General features: G+C 43.3%; 1 protein-coding gene across 2 annotated transcripts; it reads right to left on the bottom strand.

The window, feature by feature from the left end:
• Positions 1-1,681: 1,681 nt before the first annotated feature.
• LOC133236444 (boLa class II histocompatibility antigen, DQB*0101 beta chain-like) lies at positions 1,682-15,063 on the bottom strand. 2 transcript variants are annotated; one of them, XM_061398470.1, is made up of 5 exons: positions 14,850-15,063; positions 12,884-13,153; positions 5,239-5,520; positions 4,758-4,868; positions 1,682-2,214 (listed from the first exon to the last, which is right to left on the bottom strand). In XM_061398470.1, the coding sequence occupies exons 1-5, from the start codon at positions 14,956-14,958 to the stop codon at positions 2,201-2,203; spliced, it is 786 nt and encodes a 261-aa protein (XP_061254454.1). In that variant the 5' UTR covers positions 14,959-15,063; the 3' UTR covers positions 1,682-2,200. The 2 variants fall into 2 exon arrangements, with proteins under 2 accessions (XP_061254454.1, XP_061254453.1); XM_061398469.1 differs by having other exon boundaries at positions 1,682-2,134; positions 14,850-15,043.
• Between the last annotated feature and the right edge of the window lie 227 nt (positions 15,064-15,290).

The raw sequence follows: 15,290 nt of genomic DNA, 5'->3' as shown, positions 1-15,290 counted from the left end.
ACACCATCATCTCAACAATGGTTTCCAGGCTTGCAGTAGTAGGGAAAGCAGGCAGACCTTATATTCACTTTTAAGTTTCATTGGCTAGTGCCAGTCACATGACTCCAACTCAACTTCAGAGGAGGCTGGGAAATATACAGAAGCTTATGGAATATTGGTGTACACCACTGTCCTTGGCTGATATGATCGAAGGTAAGACCAAGTGCTCATGACAAGCAAATTGTTTTCTAGTATACCCATACACTTTAAGGTACTTGGCTACTAAGACTTGAGGGTTTTGTGAGTACACTTGTTTATAAAAGATGTACTTGTTATTTTTAACTAAATTCTCAGTAAAGGATTTTATTTCCCAGTGAAATCTGGAGGCCCTGGAAGGATGGAAAGAAGACTTTAACCTCTCATTAATAAGGAATCTTTGAGCACTGGGTCTGTGAGACAATGTTGCACTATAAGAATGTCATAGAATATGCCTGACCTTTCACTCCTATAATGTCTTATATTTCAACTAGAAAAGTCAGATCTTAACGTCTCCCTAAACTCTGAACCTGGTTAAATCACCAGTCCTGCCTCTTTGACCCTGTCTTTGCAGGGTCAAAATCAAAGAGCTACATATAGAGGCAAGGGTTCCCTGGACACCCAGCACAAACCCTCCCAATTTCCCCATGATGTCACTCTCTTTACTCCTATTGTGAGTGGCAATGCCTACCTTGAGGAAAGTGACAAAGTCAGCACAAAACCTCTGACTCCACTCAGCATCTTGCTCTGGAGAGTTTCAGACTATGACCTTGGGGAGCAAAAACTGGAGTCCTCACACTGCACCACATCCCTGGGTGATGACCTGTAGTACAGCCTGGGAGATAAAGGTCCCAAGAAAGCCTACTTCCTCAGGTTCAGTGTGTGGCTGAGAGAACAGGGAAAAGAGGATGCTTGCTCCTCAGTGGCATAGCCATTCATGACCTCAAAGATAAGCTCCCAGCCATTCATCTTAATGACAAATCCCAGAGACTGGGATGAAGACCATTTTTCTGGACTGGGTCAATGTCTAAGGAGTCACAGTGTATAGTGATGATGTCCTTAACACCTGGAAAGAGAGTGTCATCATGAATCAATAGGTCATTATGTTCACAGACGAGAGGAACTCCATCCTCTGAGAATTCCAGCTCAGTAATGCCATCAGGTGACCACGCAGGAGACAAGGGTTGGGATGGTTGTGAGATGGCACCCTCAATGAGGGACCCTTAAGCCAAAGGAACCTTTGCCATTCATCCTTGTGAGGTTCACAAGAACAAACTGCCCTTTATGCCACTCCACACTGAGGGGTTCTGGAGGCTGGGATGCTCCATGTGACATCTCCATGCTGGGAATTCATTTTCAGTAACAAGGATCTGGGAAATCCAATCCCTGTTTCCAGTAAGGGGGTTGGGCAAATGCCAGATTTCTGCATGCCATGCTCAAGATGATGTTGCTGAGAGATGTGCATGTTACCCAGGCTGAGCCACTCAGAACCTTTCCTAAAATGATTAAAACTCTGGTAGACACTCTAGAAATATACAATAGAGATGGGATCATACACACAAACACACAGATAAGCTGTGAGGTAATGAGAAAGATGCAGAAAATAGAGATGCAAAAAGAAGTGCAGAGAGATAGAGATGCAGATAAACATTGACAAAGATGCAGATAGAGAAAAATTGATTTTATTTCTCTTCTATCCATGCTTACATGGCACACCATGATGCTTCTAGTATCCTTCAGGGAATAACTTCTCCTTCTAGTTGCCAATTGTCTGGGTCACCTCAAAATGTGTTCCTTCATTCTGCAGTGGTTCCCTACCTCCATGCATTTAAGGAGCTTAAGAATACAGGTAACTCATAATCATGTTTAATCATGATAAAAAAATTCTATAGCCAGGCAAATGGTTTCAATGTGCTTCTCTCCCACAGTCTGCTCTGGAAAAATGGAAACAGAAAAACTCTTGGGGTCTGAGTAGATGCAGCTAGAAGAGGCTTCAGGGGTCAGTGCAAGAAGCAGCCAGATCCTTGAGGCAGGGGTCACAGGAAGTGACCTGATGACTGCGTCAGAGTCACTGTAGGACCTGATCTCAGTGGAACAGGATGGCAGGCAGCTGAGAATTCTGGACAAGAACAGGCAGCTATTACAGAAGAGCAAAATCCAGTCTCCAGCAAAGTATCCTCAGGAGTCAGCGCACGAGCCCTGTAGAAGAGAGAGTGATCACACACAGCACCCTGAGAGACTACCCTCCCTCACCTCCTCTCAGATCCCTGCAGTATCAGAGAAAGCTGAACTCTGGGGCATGTCATCAGCACCTCCCCTAACATCCTTGTAAAGCTGAATCTGCTCAAAAGGACATAGCACTCCAGCCTGACACAGATGCGTGGGAAGCTGTGGAGTAGCTGTTATTCTTCGGGAGATACAAAGATTTCAATCTTTTTAGTAAATTTAATGATAAATCACTTGCTTTCCACCACTAGTAGCTTATATCAGTCACTATAAATGTCCACAGGCAGTAGCCACCAACATGTGGCACAAAGTGGGTGCCTGCTGTCTACAACCAAGATGTGGTTCCAAGTTTCACAGAAAGATGCCACCAAAGCTGTGGTCCGGTTCTGGGGAACAACTTCAGGAGCTTCTGACAGAAACTGGGTAATCTCTTTCCCCTAACTCTTGATCCCATTGAGAGAGTTAATTCTTAGGTAGATTGATAAGGAGTCTGGGGCCCTAAGGAGGAGAAATGGGTCTGGGGCTCTCAAGGAGGAGAAAAGGACAGATGTTTTTTCCAACATTGCTTTGTCTTAGACACATAAGTCATTTTCTTTAAGCCCAGAGCTAATGATCACACAACAAAACAATTCCTCTTGCTCAAAGGGTTTGTCTTTCCTTAAATTCTGTACCAATGATTATATAACAACAATGTGTCTTGCTCAAGGACATGTTCTGGCTAATCTTGTTATCTTAAGATAAGGACCATCTCATCCTCTGTCATCCCCTTCTCTTCCTGCCTTCAGTCTTTCCCAGCCTCAGTGTCGTTTCAAGTGAGTCAGCTCTTCCCATCCAGCAGGTGGCCACGGTACTGGAACTTCAGCATCAGTCCTTCCAATGAATATTCAGGATTGATTTCATTTAAGATTGACTGGTTTGATCTCCTTGCTGTCCAAGGGACTCTCAAGAGTCTTCTCCAGCACTGCAGTTCGAAAGCATCAGTTCTTCGGTTGTGGGAGTGGGTCTGGTAATACCTTTCTATTGTTAGTTCTGATCTTGTTAATTTAAGATATATGTTGTGGGAGCAGGTCTGGTAAAAGTATGTAAGGCCCTGATAAGACTAGTGAGGGAGGCATTCTCCATCCTCCTTCTGATGTCTATATCAGAAGCATTCTCTGTCCTTTTTCACTGTAATAAAACTGTCACACAAAAGCTCTTGAGTGATCAAGCCTGGTCCCTGATCCTGAGCTAAGTCTTCTTCGGACATCACAAATCTGACATCGTTCACCGTACGCTATCACCATAACGGGAAATAAGGCATGAATGAGGCCACTGTGGTCAGTCACACTCACTTTGCACCCCTTTTCTTTTTTACCTGTTCCCATAACCTCCAATGACACAGAGCAGAAATATAGCACCTGGTGCAGAGGCCCACTACAAAAGCTCCTACAAAAGGTCTCATAATGCAAACAGCCAGTGCCTCACTCACCCTAAAGGGAAATGGGATACACAACTTAATGGGAAATATATTTCCTCTATATGCATTGGCCACAATGCACTAACTGCTGTTCAGTCTCTCAGTCATGTCCAATTCTTTGTGACCCCATGGACTGCAGCACACCAGGCTTCCCTGTCCTTCACTATTTCCCAGAGTTAGCTCAAACTCATGCATGTCCATCAAATCAGTGATGCCATCCCACCATCTCATCCTCTCCAATCCCCTTCTCTTCCTGCCTTCAATCTTTCCCAGCATCAGTGTCATTTCCAGTGAGTCGGCTCTTCCCATCAGGTGGCCAAAGTACTGGAGCTTCAGCTTCAGCATCAGTCTTTTCAATGAATATTCAGGATTGATTTCATTGAAGATTGACTGGTTTGATTTCCTTGCTGTCCAGGGGACTCTCAAGAGTCCTCCAGTACCTCAGTTTGAAAGCATCAGCTCTTTAGTGCTCAGCCTTTTTTATGGTTCAGCTCTCACATCTGTACTACTGGAAAAACCATAGCTTTGACTTGACAGATCTTTGTTGGCAAAGTGATGTCTCTGCTTTTTAATATGCTATTTAGGTTTGCCATACCTTTTCTTCCAAGGAGCAAGCATCTTTGGAAGAAAGACTTGGCTGCAGTCACTGTCTGCAGTGATTTTAGAGCCCCAAAAAATAAAGAACTATATCTAGAGACAGAGGTCACTAACTGATCTAAGCTAAAATCCCCCCAAATGAATGAAACTGTTGCTAGAAGGAAAGGAAGAAATGCTCTGACCCTCTTAATGGAGGAAGCTCTTGGAAAGGTGCCCCTGAGACAAAGATGAATTATAAGGAACCCCTAAAATAAATTCAACCTGTCACCTCTGTGGCAGGGCTACCTTTCAACCAGTAAAATCAGACTCCAATGTCTCCCTAGATTGTTCCATTTCCTCCCACCACCAGTCTCACCTCTTTCCTTTCAATGTCAGGAGGAAAGAGCTACATCTAGAGACAGAAGCCTCCCTGAACAGAGGTCTCAGTCACAGCTCATCTTCCCATTTCCCCAGAGTTCCTTACCCTTCTGACTCCTGCGACGGACGATGAGGCCCAGACCAAGGAAGATCAGGCCCAGCACAAAGCCACCAACACCACTCAGCATCTTGCTCTGGGCAGATTCAGACTGAGCCCCTGGGGAGCAGAACCTGAGTGTTAGTGTTTGTCCCCACAAACCACAGTGTCCCTTTGAGTAGCCTGAAGTCCAGTCTGAGATACAGGAGGCGGAGGCACCAGGGAATCTGGTTATCCATTCTGACCACCCTCAGGGGAGGGACACACCAATAGGTCCTTGGACACAGTGGGCAGGTGGGAGAAGGAAAAAGTGGATCCTTGCTCCTCAGGGACATTTCTGTAACCCTAGACCTTAAGACTCTGGTCATCAGTCAATCCTAAAGAGCTACCAGGGCTGGGCTCTGGGACCATGATGTACAGAGTGAACACAGGAAGCTCTGTCTGCTCTGTCCTGTAGGGCCTGCAGTGAAAGGAAACCAAGTGCCCTTACGCCACTCCACCGAGATGGGGCTCTGGAGGCTGGGGTGCTCCACGTGGCAGGTGTAGACATCTCCTCGCTTGGGGGTCATTTCCAGCATCACGAGGATCTGGAATGTCCAGTCCCCATTCCTAATAAGAGGGGTGGACACAATGCCGGCTGTCTCTTCCTTGCCATTCTGGAACCACCGAACCTTGATCTGGCCTGGATAGAAATCCGTCACGGAGCAGACCAGCAGGTTGTGGTGGTTTAGAGCCTCTGTTCTGGACAGGGAGATGGTCACTGTAGGTTCCACTGAGGGAGGAACAGACAGGAAAAGACACAGTGAGATGTGAGACCACACAGCACATCTCCTCATAGGGAAGAGACCTTCCTTGGTTCTAGAGTGGAAAGATTCCTAGATTACAAGTCTTGGATTTATTGGCCACTTTATTTGCTTGAATAAACAAATTAGTCAGTTTACTTTTCAGAATCTCAAGAGATAATTCTAATCATTCTATGAGAGCTATTCTGTGTATATTAATTGATAAAAATGAAGTATTTAAAAATTATAAATTGCTATATTTACACTGTATAGGTACAGTCTGATGTTGTAAAAAACAATATTGCATAGGAATCTGGAATGCTAGATCCATGAATCAAGGTAAATTGGATGTGATGAAGCAGGAGATACAAGAGTGAACATCAACAGCTTCAGTTCAGTTCAGTTCAGTTCAGTCGCTCAGTCGTGTCCGACTCTTTACGACCCCATGAATCTCAGCACACCAGGCCTCCCTGTCCATCACCATCATCTTAGGAATCAGTAAACTATTTAAAAAGTAGGTAAGAACTGGTGAATTTAATTCAGATGATCATTATATGTCTACTACTGTGGGCAAGAATCCCTTAGAAGAAATAAAGTAGCCCTCATAGTCCACAAAATAGTCTGAAGTGCAGTACTTGGGTGTAATCTCAAAAATGACAGAATGATCATGGTTCATTTCCAAGACAAACCATTCAACGTCATAGTTACCCAAGTCTATGCGCCAACCACCAATGCCCAAGAAGCTGAAGTTGACCAGTTCTATGAAGACTCGTAAGACCTTCTAGAACTAACACTCCAAAAAAGATGTCTTATTCATCATAGGGGACTAGAATGCAAAAGTAGGAAGTCAAGAGATATGTGGAGTAACAGACAAGTTTGGCCTTGGAGTACAAAATGAAGCAGAGCAAAGGCTAACAGTTTTGCCAAGAGAACACACTGGTCATAGCAAACACCCTCTTCCAACAATACAAGAGACAACTCTACACATTGACATCACAAGATGGTCAATACTGAAATCAGATTGATTATATTCTTTGCAGCTAAGGATGGAGAAGCTGTGTACAGTCAGCAAAAACACCTGGAGCTGAAAGTGGCTCAGATAATTAGCTCCTATTGCAAAATTCAGGCTAAAATTGAAGAAAGTAGGGAAAATCACTAAGCCATTTAGGTATGTGCTTAGTAGGTCAGTCATGTCCAACTCTTTGCAACCTCATGTTTGTAGTCTGCCAGGCCCTTCTGTCCATGGGGATTCTCCAGACAAGAATACTAGAGTGGGTTGCCATGCCCCCCTCCAGGGGATCTTCCCACCCCAGGGATCAAACTCAGGTCTTCTGCAATGTAGGTGGATTCTTTACCATCTGAGCCATCAAGGAAGTCCAATTCAGGTATGACATAAATCAAATACTTATGATTATACAGTGGAGGTGACAAATAGATTCAAGGGATTAGATCTGGTAGAAACAGTGCCTGAAAGAATTACAGATGAAGGTTCATAACACTGTATAGAAGGCAGTAACCAAAATCACACCAAAGAAAAAGAAATGCAAGAAAGTAAAGTGGTTATTTGAGGAGGCTTCACAAATAACTGAGAAAAGAAGAGAAAGTAGGGCAAGGGGGGAAAGGAAAGATATACCCAACTGAATGCAGAGTTCCAGAGAATAACAAGGAGAGATAAGAAGGTCTTCTTAAGTGAATAATGCAAAGAAATAAAGGTAAATAATGAACTGGGAAAGAAGAGAAAATTGGAGATAACGAGAGAACATTTCATGCAAGGATGGCACAATAAAAGACAGAAACAGTAAAGATCTAACAGAAGTAGAAGAGATTAAGAAGCAGGATGAATACACAGAAGAACTATACTTAAGAGGTCTTAATGACCCGGATAACCATGATGATGTGGTCACTCACCTAAAGCCAGACATACTGGAGTGTGAAGTCAAATGGGCCTTAGGAAGCATTACTGCAAACAAAGCTAGTGAAAGTGATGGAATTCCAGCTGAACTATTTCAAATCCTGAAAGATGATGCCGTTAAAGTGCTGCACTCAATATGCCAGTAAATTTGGAAAACTCAGCAGTGGCCACAGGACTGGAAAAGGTTAGTTTTCATTCCAATCCCAAATAAGGGCAATGCCAAAGAATGATCAGCCTACCAAATAATTGTGCTTATTTCACATGTTATCAAGGTTATGCTCAAAATCCTTCAAGCTAGGCTTTAGTAGTATGTGAACCAAGAACTGCCAGATGTTCAAGCTGGATTTGGAAAAGGCAGAGGAACTAGAGATCAAATTTTCAACATTCTCTGGATCATGGAGAAAGCAAGAGAACTCCAAAAAAAATCTACTTCTGCTTCATTGACTACACTAAAGCCTTTGACTGTGTGCGTGGATTACAACAAACTGTGGAAAATTCTTAAAGAGATGGAAAGATGGACAACCTTACCCATCTCCTGAGAAACCGGTATGCAAGTCAAGAAACAACAGTTAAAACCAGACATGGAACAACAGAGTATTTCAAAATTGGGAAAAGAGTATGACAAGGCTGTATATCATTACCCTGATTATTTAACTCCTATGCAGAGTACATCATGTGAAATGCTGGGCTGGATGAATCACAAGCTGAAATTAATATTGCTGAGAGAAATATAAACAATCTCAGATATGTAGATAATATCAGTCTAATGGCAGAAAGTGAAGAGGAACTAAAGAGCCTTTAATGAGGGTGAAAGAAGAGAGTAAAAAGCTTGCCTAAAGCTCAACATTCAGAAAACTAAGATAAAGGCATCTGGTGCCATCACTTCATGGCAAATAGATAGGGAAAGTGGCAACAGTGACAGATTTTATTTTTCTGGGCTCCAAAATCACTGCAGATGGTGACTGCAGCCATGAAATTAAAAGACTCTTACTCCTTGGAGGGAAAGCTACAACAAACCTAGACAGAGTATTAAAAAGCAGAGACTTCACTTTGCCGACAATGATTCATATAGTCAAAACTATGGTTTTTCCAGTAGTCATGTACGAATGTGAGAGTTGGACCGTAAAGAAGACTGAGAGCTAAAGAATTGAAGCTTTCGAACTGTGGTGTTGAAGAAGACTCTTGAGAGTCCCTTCAACTGCAAGGAGATCAAACAAATCAATCCTAAAGGAAATTATCCCTGAATATTCATTGGAATAACTGATGCTGAAGCTGAAGCTCTAGTACTTTGGCCACCTGATGGGCAGAGTCAACTCACTGGAAAAGATCCTGATGCTGGGAAAGATTGAAGGCAAGAGGAAAAGGGGGCAGCAAAGGATGAGATAGTTAGGCAGTATAACCAACTCAGTGGACATGAGTTTGGGCAAACTCTGAGAGACAGTGAAAGACAGGGAAGCTTGGTCTGCTGCTGCCCATGGAGCTGCAAGGAGTCAGATATGACTTAGCCACATAACAACAATTACCTTATACAGAGAACTTCCCTGGCAATTCAGTGGTAAAGAATCCACCTGCTAATGTGGATTGACACTAGTTCAATCCCTGGTTTGGGAAGACCCCTTGGAGAAGGAAATGGCAACCCACTCCAGTATTCTTGCCTGGGAAATCCCATGAACAGAGGAGCCTGGTGGGCTACAGTCCATGGGGTCACAAAAGAATCAGACAGGACTTAGAGACTAAAAGAACAACAAATTTCTATACAGGCCACTATTCACAAAAATTTTTTAATAAAAATATTAAGCCTGGACTTGTCCTCCCCGTACCACCCAGCTATTGATGGGAACCATCAGGATCAGCTCTGGTGACTCATGCTAGGATAGTGACACTGTTTCCAATTAGCCCCAGTTCTCCCCAAGAGAAAATCCAGCTGTTTTGATTCCCACCTGCTGGCTATAGTTATGTCAACACTAGTTATGTCCCCATGAATAGTAACATGGACTGAGAATTAAGAATGTATAGGCATTTCTATGTCCAATAAAAATAGAACAGTGACCATCCTTCCTACAAAGCCAAGTTTCTCAAACAGGCTATATCTATAATCCTCTGTAATACAGAATTATTACATACTTTTAATACAGAATTTGCTAGCAAGAGCACTCCTCACATGTTGCTAGTCAACAAAGCATCTCTCTCAGCTTTTAGCCTAACTTTAGTTCAGAAGCCATAATACAGAGAACTCGCCACAAAATTTTATATTATTAAATGCATAAATTTCTAGCTCCACATTATACATGTACCTATATTTTATTTATTCATTGATTCATTTGTTCATTGATTCAGCAAATGAAAATTTGACAAGCACTGGGGATACAAAGACAAACAATAGACTGTAGCCTTGCATTTACAGCACTTGCAATCTAGTAACAGAGACAAAAAAAAAAAAAAAAGAAATGCTATTTCAAAATTTGCAATTTCTGAAGGAAAATAAAGGAAACCTTGAGAACAATACTGATAAAATATGCTTGTCTGTGCCTCAATTCCTTTATCCTCTAAGATTGCTACTCATGGTCAAATACAATACACCTCCTGACCTATTTCACACATCTTACCCTTTATCTCTGCATCCATTTTGCCACATATCCCTCATTCCCTAAGTATGAAACTATAGTAAATATTTCCTGTATATATTTTATTTGATAATATATCATTATGTATTCTCATTTTCCTTTTTCTCCTAATTTTCTTTTGACATTCAAATGAGTTTAACTACTAGTTGCTAACCCTACTTCATCCCCTTGCTATTTAGAATAATGGTTTTGTTCTGAAATAAAACATTATTATCACATTTATTCTCTATAGAAAATATTCTGAGAATCTTACAGAAGTTGGCCTGAGTTAGCGAGTGTGCCATGTGAACAAAAAGCATAACTGGGACTTGCTGAGGTCAGCAGACAGTCTTGTCACCCCAATAGCATGGCATTCATGACCCATCACCTGGAAAGAATCATGTTTTTAATTTGAACTTTTAACTATTTGTCAGGTTCTCCATAGTGTTTCCCTGGTGGCTCAGACAATAAAGAATCTGCCTGCAATGCAGGAGACCAGGTTTGATCCCTATATTGGGAAGATCCCCTGGAGAAGGGAATGGCTATCCACTCCAATATTCTTGCCTGGAGAATTTCATGAAGAGAGCAGCCTGGTGGGCTACAGTCCATGGGGTCACAAAGAATCAGACATGACTGAGCGACCAGCACTTTCACTTTCAGGTTCTCCTTCCTGGACTCTGACTGAAGTCACGGTCAGTTTTGAGGACTTATAAAATCTGTTCATCTCAAACAAACTGGAAATGAAAACGGAGGTCACAAGTTCAAGAAAGCAATATTAGAATAATTTTATGAAAAATAATTGTATATACTTGGTGGCATTAGGATGAAGAAGGATGGAGAGACTGCAAAGTAAGCTAAAAGTTATATAAACATGTAGAGATAATACTGGGGTCAGACTAAGGGTTAATCAGTGAGTTTTCTATCCATTGAATGTATCATTTCATCCCACCAACACTGAAAATAGGCAGGAACAGACTGATATTGCTACTTCTTGTCACAACTAGCTTTAAAGAGGCTTTGCTTCCGTTAAACTTTACATGTTGTAAAGAATATGATGACTGTTGTGTATTTGGAGTAGGCTTCAGAACAGTGAAAAACTGAAACTGTTCATTATGCATGTACGAAGCAGTGGTGTTAACTTCCAAAACACAGGATAATTGTGAAATTAAGTGACATAATATAGATAATATTTGGTAAGATAACTGTCCACAAATAGGTGCTCATCAGATGGGTGTAATTAGCTTTCAGAATATCTACCTCTGACATGGATGGTGATAATTAGGGGAAAGGGACAGGGGAGAGAGGATAGGCAAGGTTTAGGCCAAAAGATGACACCACCCTTATGGCAGAAAGCGAAGGAAAACTAAAGAGCCTCTTGATGAAAGTAAAAGAGGACAGTGAAAAAGTTGGCTTAAAGCTCAACATTCAGAAAACTAATATCATGGCATCCAGTCCCATCACTTCATGGCAAATAGATGGGGAAACAGTGGTAACAGTGGCAGACTATTTTGGGGGCCCCAAAATCACTGTAGATGGGGACTGCAGCCATGAAATTAAAAAAAAACACTTACTCCTTGGTTTTTCCAGTAGTCATGCATGGATGTGAGAGTTGGACTATAAAGAAAGCTGAGCGCCGAAGAATTGATGCTTTTGAACTGTGGTGTTGAAGAAGACTCTTGAGAATCCCTTGCACTACAGGGAGATCCAACCAGTCCATCCTACAGGAAATCAGTCCTGAATATTCACTGGAAGGACTGATGTTGAAGCTGGAAACTCCAATACTTTGGCCACCTGATTTGAAGAACTGACTCATTGGAAAAGACCTTGATACTGGGAAAGATTGAAGGCGGGTGGAGAAGGGGATGACAGAGGATGTGATGGTTGGATGGTATCACTAACTCAATGGACATGAGTTTGAGTAAACTCCAGGAGTTGGTGATGGACAGGGAGGCCTGGTGTGCTGTAGTCCATGGGGTCGCAAAGAGTCAGACATGACTGAGTGACTGAACTGAACTGAACTGAGGCCAAAAGAAACCTGAAATAATTTTTAATCAAAAATTGAATGTCATCAACTGATTTACTCCCAAACTTCAGCTCTATTATGCCATTTGTTGAGCTTTTCTAAGAAATTAAAACTCTCCCTTACATCATTCAAGTATTTTTAATTTTAGCAAGCACTTTCCCCCTCAAACTTTGCATTCACAAAATCTAAATTGTTAAGATCCAAATCACTGAGTTTACTTTAAAGGGTTAAGCAAAATAGTAAAGAGTAACTAATAAAGTCAGTTTGTAAGGCCCTACCTTTCTGTTTTCTCCTAAGCTTAAGTGGATGGGCAACCAAGTACACTTATTTATTGATTTAACAAAGGTTTATGGAGCTCATACTACCTGCCCAGGTGTCAGGTACCAGGCATACTGTGATAATAAAGACAGCCCCTTGGCTGAAAGAGATGCAGGACAAGTGATATAGTGATGTCCATTTAAGAAAGAAGGGTTGAGACAAATAATGATTTGAAACCAAAAAGTGAAAATATATTCTTTCATGCTGTAATTTATCATCATGTGTGCAGGGTGCCCTGAGCCATGGAGCAGCCCTAACCAGGCAGAGCTGTCAAACTTCAGAAAGTAAACACACTGAAGGCACGAGGCGGGGCGGATGGTGCGTAGTTGAGACAACAGCCTAGGACCAGGCCACCAGGGTGGGACCACTGTGTGGGACACCCTGCCTGGCTGTCCCCTCCATGAACCTGGGGATCCCACCCTGGTGGACCCTCACCCTCTCCCCGCTCGGAATCTGGGGTGGAGGGCCGATCCATCAGAGGGCAGGCAGGCACTCACCTTGGCGCTGCAAGGACGTGATGACCTCCAGCTGGTAATTGTGTCTGCACACCGTGTCCAGCTCCGCCCGTGTCTGCTCCAGGATATCTTTCTGGCTGTTCCAATACTCAGCCAAAGTCCGCCCTAGTTGGGTCACAGCCCGGTACTCTCCCACGTCACTGTCATAGTATGCGGTCTCCTCCTGGTTGTAGATGAATCTGGTCACGTACCGCACCCGCTCCGTGCCATTAGTGAAGTAACACTGGCCCATAAAGTGGACCACGGTATCCTCTGTGGGGAGACAGCCGCTCAGTCAGGCCTCAGCTCCATAGCTTCACAGGGCAGCCGCCAGGCAAGCAGGGCAGGAAGCTGTCTGCCTCCACCAGTTGGCCAGGCTGCTAAGTCCTGCCCAACTCTTTGTAACCCCATGGACTGTAGCCTGCCAGGCTCCTCTGTCCATGCGGATTCTCCAGTCAAGAATACTGGAGTGGGTTGCCATTCCCCTCTCCAGGGGATATTCCTGACCCAGGGATAGAACCCACGTTTCCTGCGTCTCCTGCATTGGCAGGTGAATTCTTTTCCACTGAGCCACCTGGGAAGATGGCCAGTTGGGTGACAAAAACCTGAAACCCGCCACTTAATCTCAGTTTCCTAGCCCAACCCGGCCCTGCGCCCCCTGCTCCAGCCCATGACCCTCCAGATAGCTCTTCCCCAAGCCTCCCTCCCGCTCTGAGGGCTTCCAGGACGGCCTTCCAGTAAGGGGATCTGTCACTGAGGTGGCCCTGTGACCCCTGCTGAGACTAAGAACCAAGTAAGGAGGGCAGTCTGATTAGTTTCACATGCATGTCTGTACTTAGAGGTTCTCATCAGAAATCTCATCACCGCCCCCCTAATTCATCCCCAAAATCCTGGGAACTTCAGAGACAAACGAGTATCCACATAAGCACAAGACTTCAAGGGGACAAGGAAAGAGGTGAAGAATGAAGCTTGTCCTCATCCTGACAGGCATATTCTCTTGGTCCCTGGTAAAATGCCTTTCTTCCCATGCCTGGGTTTACTCTGAGTTTCTGCCACCCCTGCACCACCTTGGTGTTAGAAGAACCAGCACCACCCCAGTCCTAAAAAGGGCAGTTTATTCATGGAAGGATTACAGACTTTCAAATTAGATTCCAATTAAACTGGAACAATTACCAGCTTAACAGAGTATCTGTATCTTAAGTATAATCGTGTAAAAAAAAAAGTCATTATACCTAAACATATGGCTTTTAGGAAGACTGAGAGAGAATTTATATAAAGATACTAATCCTGTGTCTGAAATGAATGTGCTGTCTCTCTCTTTCTCTCTCTCTCTATATATATACAAGAAGGGATATATCGCTTCTTATGTTCTCCTTTACTCCTAAATCCAGTCCATCCTCAACTCAAGTCTGAGTCCCACTCAAGTCATTATTTGACCATAAATCTTGAGGTTAAGATTCTGTGGTTACCCAGGCAGCTCCACTCAAATACCAAGGTTTTACTTCCTCGAACCCTTGACTCAGAGTCAGGAATGTAAAGTTTTTTTCTTCAAATTCTGAGATACAGAGACCACTGCTGCCCCATACATCCCCAACCCAGGGTCCCATAGCATTTAGTCCAGACAAGATCTTGGGGAATCTTGAAATGACAGAAATCCTGCTGTGTCATCTTTGGAGAAATTCACATCTTTAAAAAAAATACCCGTTCTCACTTTGTCCCAGCACTTGCAGTAGATACACCCTATGTCTCCTCCTCCCTGTTATTACATTCCCAGGCTTAAACTTGTGGGAGAAGAATTGTCCTCACCTTGTCATTAGAAGTGAGAATGCAACATAGCTCTTATTCCCAAAGGGAAAGGGAAGAAATGTGTGATAAAAGACAGTATTCTGAGATCACACCCCAGCTCAAAGGTCCCTCAGAGCCTGCTCCCCAGAGTGGTGGCTCCAGGGAGCAGCTGCCCTGCACTTACGTGGCGAGTCTCTGCCCTCGGCCCCTGGGGTACTCAGCACCGCCAGTGTCACCATCACAGCTGCTGTCCAAAGGCCTCTGGGGATCCGCAGAGCCACCATCCCAGACATAATAGAGAACAAAGGAAGAAGTAATGGTAGTCAACACAGCTCAAACACAGTGGATCTGGTGAGCCCATTTCACAGAATAAAAGCCAATGAGAGCTCCCACGTATGGCAGGATTGGAGAGTCCCTAGGAAAGAAACCAATCAGCTGACAGGAACCAATCAGCTGAAGTGCCTCATCTGTTTCTGAGCAGATTTTTTTTTTTGAAGGTTCTTAATCTAATGCCTGGCACTATGCCCTCATCAAATTACACTGGATTGGGGTGAATATTTTCTCTCAGTTATAAAAGATCTGAAGATTGAATACCTTAGATGTTTAAATAACAAAAAGAAAAAGA

Source organism: Bos javanicus, chromosome 23, assembly GCF_032452875.1.
Source record: "Bos javanicus breed banteng chromosome 23, ARS-OSU_banteng_1.0, whole genome shotgun sequence".
NCBI classification, from domain to species: Eukaryota; Metazoa; Chordata; class Mammalia; order Artiodactyla; family Bovidae; genus Bos; species Bos javanicus.
Note: the sequence above shows the minus strand (reverse complement) of the source record. Positions and strands in the feature narration are given on the sequence as shown.